Below are 8,878 nucleotides of genomic sequence, written 5' to 3'. Positions count from 1 at the left end.
TGAACAAAAAGATCCGGAAACTTTTGACAACGAACTGCAGGATGGTGGCATTACACACAAGAAGCAAATATAGGGTTTCATCCAAAGCACAATGACCGGCAATGAGTAAACCATCCACCATAAGTACAAGAACCGAGAAAAATACCACCTCTCATAAACCGTATCACTGCTGTGATGATCCTGGTTGTTCCGAATGCTGATACTGCTGAGCCGCTGGGGGTGGGGGTGGGGGCGGCATGGGAGGCATAGTCGAGTGATAAGGCACAGGAGGATATTGCTGGTAAGGAAGAGGTGGGGGCGGCGGCATATACCCATATGGTGGATAAAATGGCTGGTGAAATTGACCTTGAGGTGGTGGTGGTGGCGGCGCTTGGTAACCGTAATGCTGGCCTTGCTGCTGCTTTCCAGAATCAGCGTTGTTATCAGCTGCTCCTGTGGGCGCATTGGAAGCTCCCTCTTGGGATGGAACGAGGGCACCCATTCTCTGAGGATCCATGGATGGGTAATATGTCCTCTCCTGCTGAGGTGGAGGAGGAATGTTGAAGTAGTGCATCTGTGGAGGCTGGTCCTGAGTACCGGGTGGTTGTAGCTGGTTCTGTTGTTGGGATATGACTGCCCTTGGCAACATCCCACTATGAGCCAAGGCGGCCTGCTGTCTTGCTCCATCAGAACTTTCACCCTCGGGTTTTGGTGCCTGGGGCCTACCCCACATCAGCTTCAGCCTCAGACCCTTTATGACTAGCTTGTTTGAAAGTTCATCGGCCGCTTTCTCTGCACCTTCTCTGGTTGTGTAGGTTACAAAGGCACAAGCTCGTTGCAGCACCATCTTTATGGACTCGATCTCACCATGAGCATAGAAATTATCCCTCAAGTCCTGCTCGGTCACTCTTGCATCAAGCCCGCCTACGTATAAGGTTTTTATGCTCTCGTCCTCGGGCGGTTCCAATGAGGGCATTTCACCTGCCTTGTTTAATAACTTCAATGCCACAGGATCATTCACTCTGCAAATATTTTAAAATAAACCAAAAATGAAGATCATAAAGAAATGTTTTGCTGTAAAAGCGAATGAGCATGTGAGAATTGAGTGTGTGAAAATCACTTCCATAGCAACAAAGTCGGACATTTGGGACCACAAACAACAATTCCAACTTCAAAAAGTTTGCTAAGTCTGAAGTATTCAGTGATAAAAAAATGCACCAACTGCATCTAAATATCACAGTTCAAATGAAAGAGTTGTCTTATAGATAGATATATTTCTTCCACTTGTTTAGAATTCATTTCATGAAGGGAAGCACGCTTATATGCAGACACTTTGCCAAACAGAGATACGGAGGTAACAGAGAAGTCCATCAAACTCATATATACTGCAAGGAGAGATGACTATTGCTATAACATGTGATCATGGAAAGAAGCAATTTCACATAATATAAAATTTAAAAAAATAGGCCAGGTCAAGTAGGAACAAAATATATACTAAAACATCACACGTGACAAATATTGTTGGAAGGAATGGAGAGCCCGACCAAAGTTTGATTAGGAACTCATACCTCCTGCTCACCACATAACTTGACCTACTTGAGATTAAACTAGGGCATGATTTTCTATGCACAAATGAAAAGTGCTTAACTTTTGGTTAGTAAAAAAATTTGGTGAGGCAAAAGAATTTGCAGGTTGAGCAATCCCCTTAACATTTAAACCATTACAGGTATTCTTCATCACCACAGCTGGTCCCAAGCCCAGATAAAAGAGGAGAATTGCGAAGGTACAAAGCCAGTGCAGAAATCGCCAAATCTTTCAACATCAGTTCTAGAGATGGTTGGAGTTCTAAAATTCATGTAGCCAAAACTCCATTTAGTAGGATCAAGGCTTGTGATGACAATGATATGATGTTCATCAGAAAAATAGGGAGAGAAAGAGATGGAAAACTATATAACTTTGAGATGCTATTTGCCCACTCAAAAAAAACCTGAATATTTACCATTGTCAAAAAATTTCCCACTTAACAGTTATCTAATAGCACTTTTCAGCTGGAGACCTAGAAATAAGAAAAGTCTGTGTACAATAAGATCTTGGAAAATGACTAGAAGATTCACATTTGATAGTTTCTATAGGAAGTGGTAACAAGAGAATATGGTTGATCGTGGAGTAACCTGTCTACAGATAGTCATAGACCACACATGAGTCTAGTAGTTTGGAAAGTCATTTTTTCGGTTTGGGATCTCATCTCCAAACATTCACCCATTGAAGTCAGGATGGGTCAAGGATAAAACTCTAGTATCATAAATAGCTTGGGCATAGACATAAAGAAAAGACATGCTTGGGTAAAAGATCTTTTCTATCAGACTCAAAAAGGGAATCATTGGGTCACCAATCTTAATCATAATCTTGGATTCTAATACAGGTTTCTTTGGATTATGTGAAATCCACCATTGGACAGTGGGAGAATAGTCGTGTATGGCGCCATCAGTGGATGGAGCTGTTACTGTATAGTCCTTTTATGAAGTACTCAAAACTAAAGATGCCATAACTTTCCTTGGAAGGTTATTTGGAAAGTTGAAGCAGCCATGGTAACCGTCTTTGCATGGATGACTTCACATGGCTCTATCTTCACTAACGACAACTTGAGAAAGAGAATATCTTCTGTGGCTGATTAGTACTACCTGTGAAAGCAGAGTCAGTTAATTATCTTCTGTTACAGTGCCTATGACCAACATTTACGATATCTTCTAGCACTTTTTGTGGTTAGTTGGGTAATGACAACAACAGTATCAAACTTGTTTACTATAAGGTCTAGAAGCTATCTGACAAGACACTGAAGATTACTTTGGAACATCACCCCAGCTCGTATGATGTCATGCATATGGAAAGAAAGAAACAGACAGGCTTGTTTTTAGTTCAGTGGAAGGAACTTATGCCTAGGGCAGAGGATCTGGCTTCAAACCCAAGGAGATGACCGGGAATAATGACCCTAAAGCTTGGTACCCCTATGGACCAACAAACATGCTTCTGAAGTGTATGCTTTACTATATTTTGAAGACAAGATATCTCGTTTCCCTTTTTTGTTGTCAAAGGAGGATTTATCATTTGCCTTTTATGTTGTTGGACTTGTCTTTTTCCATGACTTCCCTTACTTCTTTTTCTTGATGAGATGGAAGAAAGACAGGTTCATTTTCTATATGATCTCCTTTGCTTACTGTTGTTGGAGGAGAACCAACCTCTTTAGCATCCAAGGTTCACAACCTTGGCATTTTGATGAGAATTACAACTTACTTGTTTAAAAAAAAAAAAAAAAAAGTTACCTTAACTGAATACATTAACAATATTAAACTAGGAAATTTCATCCAATATTTTACGTGATCATAAGACCCCTTTAAAGCTAAAAGAAAATTTTATAAGAGAACAGACTATAAGACCATTATTGTTATATGGCTTAGAATATTGAGCAGTTAAGCATCAACATGTGTGAAATACGTGTACATATATAATATAAAGATGTTATGATGGCAATGTTGTCATTTAAGAAAAAACAAAATTAAAAGTAAGATTATGCATAATATGATTCAGAGTTATTGAAGATAAAACGTGAGATGTGCAATTAAGATAGCTTGGACATGTGAAAAGAACAATAAATGCACCCTTTAGATGAGATTATACACAATAAGATTAAGAGTTATTGAGAAGAGATTTGGGAATGTGATTGAGATAGTTTTAACGTGGGGAAAACAATGAATAAATGTATCAATGAAGCAAATGGATGGAATGAAAGAAGTTTGTAGAAATAGAGGTAAAGGACAACCATAGACAAATTGGTTAAAAACTCTTGAATATGATAATGAAATATAATGGCCTTACTATATGGCCAAGTACAAATGGTCGGAGCCATAATTCATGCCGGCTCATGTAGAATCCAAAAGAAAGAACATGAGAATAAACTCGAAAACTCAAATCAATATCAATAGTTAATGTCAATAATCACAGCTACCTTCAATCACAACCTTAAGGACTATTTATAGGCAACTAATAGATAAAGTTATAATCCCAATCTAATTAAGATTCTACTAACTAATGGAAACAAAAGAAATCAAAAGAAATTAGGAAACAAAGTAAAAATAGGAAATAAATAAAGTAAATAAAACAACACTACTAATTCCTAAAATCTACTCTTCTTGTCCTACGTCGTTGTCTCACCTAATGGAATTAAGGCTTGTAATTGTTGTCTTAAAATTGAGTTCCTCTTGGCCTATTTGCCTTATTCATAGATGACTTATTGTGCTAGATAGGTAGCCCTGCAACTTCTTGGCCTATTTTGTAAAGGACCTCCCCCTTATTGAAGTCTTCCAATTCCTATGATATTTACTTAAAACTTAAAAAAAAAAACATTTCCTTGCTAATGCAACAAAAACCAAGTTTGGTAAAGTATCTCTCAAACTCCACAAAAAAATACCAACTGCACCCCCCCCCCCCAAAAAAAAAAAAAAAACAAAAAAAAAATAATAAGGGTGATTAACTAATGCTTGGTGTTGCGAATAGATGTTAGAGTGGCAAAGACCTAAGAAGTTCCACAAGTGAATTAACAATTATACATGCCAATAATTAGTTCATAATTTCACTTGTTAAGACAATTAACAGATAGGAACTGATGACAAATCTTTCTCATCTTTAACTCTTTTTATTTACATTTGTCTTCCTTTTTTTGCCTTTCCTCTTTCAACATGATGTAGTAGCATTATCTAATATAGCGGATAACTTTCAAAATAAGATTTTATAGCAAAAGCAGTGGTATTTTGGAACAACTACCCAACAGCTTGTTTGGAATCAATTCCAAACAGAATCATAATTCCAATCCCATAGTTTTAAAGATTCAAACAAAAATAGAATTCTTAATTATTTCGTTTGGAACAATACATTAAAAATTATAATTAAATTCCAATTCTTATGTTTGAAACAAGATGGAAATGAAATTAACGAAGTGGTTTGTCCAATTTTACCCCTAACAACCAAATAGAAAATAGTAAATGTATAACATTAAACAATTAATTTTAGTTTTTTTAAATATTCTCTATAAAATAAATAACACTGAATTGCATATTCTTGTATTGTAGAAAATATTAATTAAGATATTAAGTGTCAAAAATAAGATTACATAGACATCAAATATATAACCATGCCATTTTATCATTAAAAATAAAAAAATAAATCAAAATATTAACTGAATTTAATGTTAAAAATACGATTTTAACAAGTATTTTTTTCATAAATTTTTAAGGTAAGGTAAGAAAATTAATGTCACAAATATGGACATAAAAAATGAGGAGAATGTAAGAAAACCTAGTAAGATGAGAAAATTCTAATTCCAGACTCTGAAAGTAAATGGAATTCCAGTTCCTACACTTTTTTTATTCCAAACATAAGAATTTCTTAAAACTCTATAATTAGAATTCCAATTCTAGAGTTTTTGAAGATTCCAAACAAGCTGTAAAAGGAGATGTAAGGTTCATAGGCATCAATTGGCCTCAGGCATGCAGGCATATGCACAAGATAGAAGAATAAGATGATGAGAAGAGAAAGGGGGAAAAAATGTCAGCTGTGAACTTTATGAGAATAAATACTGTCAGCCATTGCGCATACCCATAGTAGCGATCTTTAATGTTTTGTTGTGACAACTCTCCAGTTTCGGGCATCTCATGCCTGTAAGGGCACTCAGCACCTCTTGTGCATTCCCCTCGAATGTAGAAACTGCAGATATGTGCTCTATTTCTCTTGTAATATGGTGTTGTTCTCTGAAGCTTCAAAATAGTATCATTAGGCCTTACCTTGCCGAATGAAGATTCATAATCTATACCAGCTCTAGCCTGCAAATAAGTATAAGCACTTTAATTGCCATAGACATATTTTATTTATTCATTCTTTTTTTTTTCTTTTTTTTGGGGGGGGTTGGGGGGGGGGGGAGGCATCACATTGTAGTTGACAAAAAAACTATTGATGATAAATAAACATACCCTTCGATCATGCTCCTCTGCAAAATATTCCCTATTCACATCACTTTTCGGAATGGCATCATTGGAATTAATACTGAGAGCAGTATCTCGAACCTGAACTGGCAATCCATATTCGAGATCCAAAAGGCAAACTTGGCAAACATTTTTCAACTTACTGCAAGTCTGGCAAATCTCAGTTTTTTTATACCTTGCATCACGGCCAGGCCTCCACCTAAAAACTGTAAAGGGCCTAGTGCAAATTTTGCACTCCTTGTCATAATCTGCCTTTGTCTGCAATCAACAAGTCATGCAAATGGAAATATAATTATAGCAAACAGAGAAATTAAAGTTGAAAATCAATTCAACATCACTTTCCTGAAATTACTTGTGCCTGATATGTACATTCCAATAAGAAAATTAGTGGAAGATGAGAGGGTGAGAGAGACTAAAACTACAAATTTGACAAGGCAAACATATAAAACAAACATGCATCCATGTAATTAGGAACAGCAGGCAAGATGCAATCAGGCTCCCACTCCAATTAACAATTGCTGAATATTTTGTATGATAGAACCATAATATCTTTTTAAACTACCTTGGAGAGATTCATAGAATAACATGTTATACTCTCTTTCTAAACAGATAGGCTTACACAAAAACACATATGTGCATGGTGGTACAAAAAACAGCCAAAACCTACCTTGCAATTGTTTATCTTGTAAACACATTCTGTGCTTTTGTTGCATCCCCATGATCTGGTCATTCGAAAAAATTTCAACTAATTAATTAAATAAATTCGCTTACACAAAAGTTTCACTACAATTCTTTATATTTGATGTGATGCGTTCTATGCTAGAAGTCTGGTGCCTATTGCGTATTCTACTATGTTCACTGTAAAGTTATAAGGAATTGATATTTCATTAATGTAAGGCCATCTGAAACTAACTTCTTATATCCATTGACTGTCGATAATGAAATTTTATCAGGGATTGTCCCTTGGCTTTTACTTTCATATGTAAACTCTTGTGTTCTTTTGTGGTTGTCTGGTGGGAAAATTTCATTTTATTTGTTTTCAAATAGTATCTTTACCCATTTCTTCCATTATATTACCATGACACTGGATAATTTTATTTGTTGATTGTTTGATTGAACAGGTATTATATCGACAGATCCTGCTTTTACAATCTCCAAGTAGCCATCATAGAGATGAAACCTGCCTTTCAATAGGTGCTACCCAATCTTTAAGAGCCGAAATATTCAGAGCTTGATGGTTATTACAAAAAATTCCGAGGCAAAAAATACTAATTAATAGATGATAACCAGTAAATATTGTTGCCAGCTATTTGTTGACTCTTTGATTAACTGGATATTCTCTCGACAACATCCTGTTTTTACATTCCCCAAGTAACTGTTGTATGACTGAAACCAGCCTTCCGACGGGTGCTACCCAATCTTTAAGAGTTGGACAGTTCAGATGGTCGATGGTTATTCCAAAAACACTCCAGGTAAAAATCAACGAATTAATATATAGTAATCTAAACGTTGTTATCAGCTATTTTCTGCTGCTTGAGGCTTCCTGCTGAATCAGATAGCACTTAAGAAATCCCTTCAGATGGTAATTGGTACTGCTCTCTTCCCAAACCACCCACTTCTTCCCCCTGAATCGGATAATCAATTGCGAGAGTTCTTTTACAACCTAGTTAACATTTTTAATTCACGCAACACAAGCTACATACAAGTTTCGAACTTTTCCACGGTATAAATCAACCTTGGGTTCGTAGATAGGAAAGTGATTTTTACGTTGAGAAGACAATCAGATAACTTCAACTTGTCATTCAAAACCTCAAATTAAACATTAAAATTAAGCTCTAATGGAGTGTCTAGAATATTACCATTCGAACGTACGGATTATCTCCGAGGCACGACTCGCATATGATGGGGAAGTCGGAACGTTCCCACCCATCGGCTTCGACGTCTCTCAGCAACCTGTGCGCCATGGTTTGGCTCTTCTCCGACCGATTAGCCGCTCCAAAGTCCTCGCTCCGTCCAAATATATTTGGAACCCTAGATGCAAACTGCGAGGCGGGGACGGAAACTGGAGAGCGAAAGGAGTTCGCCCGGGAGGCAGATATCGGGTAATGTACGACCGAATGCACCTCGAGCCCAAACCCGGTCCTAAACCCGCGTAAACCGACTTGCTCCTGTTTATAAAGAATAAAATATATATATATATATATGATTTTGACGAGTTTAACGCGGCCAACCTAATTATTTTGCTTTTTTAATTAAAATTACAATTTTGCTACTGTAATCAACTAATTTGATCAACAGCAATAGCTATTGATGAGGCAATATTTGATATTTTCTTGTTTGGTTTTGATTATAACACTTTGACTCTTCGGTTGAGTCAACGTCCTTTATTATGTTTTATTTTCAGTTTTTTTGGTATTTCAAAAAGTTCTCAATTTTCAAATAATAATATAAATAATAATTGCATTGATATATGAGGAAATCCCCTTCCTATCACCCCTGGCATACAATTCATTTTTAGAATTTGAAATATTTTTAAGGGTTGACAATTCAAGCTTTATAACATATGTACCCATATTGCATTAAATTCATTTATTTTAAATTACTAAATTATTGACTTAGTAATTAAAGTTAAAATTATTGATTTGTAAATTATTCGTAAACCAACGAGTTACACAATTATTACGTCAATTAAAATATTAATAATGTGAATTATCCAAACTTATGTTAAAAATAAGAGATTCTTTTTATTAAATAGACAATTGTTGATCTTTTAGATAGAAGTTAATAGTATTAATCTTTAGTGCAAATAGCTTAATTAATTATAGAAAGTAACCACATTTTCTAATGAGTTTCAATTATTTTTCTCT

The 8,878-nt window shown here is 35.7% G+C and overlaps 1 protein-coding gene across 1 annotated transcript; it reads right to left on the bottom strand.

Moving 5' to 3' along the window:
• Positions 1–8,140, bottom strand: LOC127809177 (zinc finger CCCH domain-containing protein 49-like). Its single transcript, XM_052347928.1, has 4 exons — positions 7,871–8,140; positions 6,000–6,269; positions 5,629–5,852; positions 1–1,001 (listed from the first exon to the last, which is right to left on the bottom strand). The coding sequence occupies exons 1-4, from the start codon at positions 7,973–7,975 to the stop codon at positions 164–166; spliced, it is 1,437 nt and encodes a 478-aa protein (XP_052203888.1). The 5' UTR covers positions 7,976–8,140; the 3' UTR covers positions 1–163.
• Positions 8,141–8,878: the final 738 nt, after the last annotated feature.

The sequence above is a fragment of the Diospyros lotus genome, chromosome 1 (genome assembly GCF_014633365.1).
Source record: "Diospyros lotus cultivar Yz01 chromosome 1, ASM1463336v1, whole genome shotgun sequence".
Taxonomy (NCBI): Eukaryota; Viridiplantae; Streptophyta; class Magnoliopsida; order Ericales; family Ebenaceae; genus Diospyros; species Diospyros lotus.
This window is presented reverse-complemented; position numbering and strand designations above follow the sequence as displayed.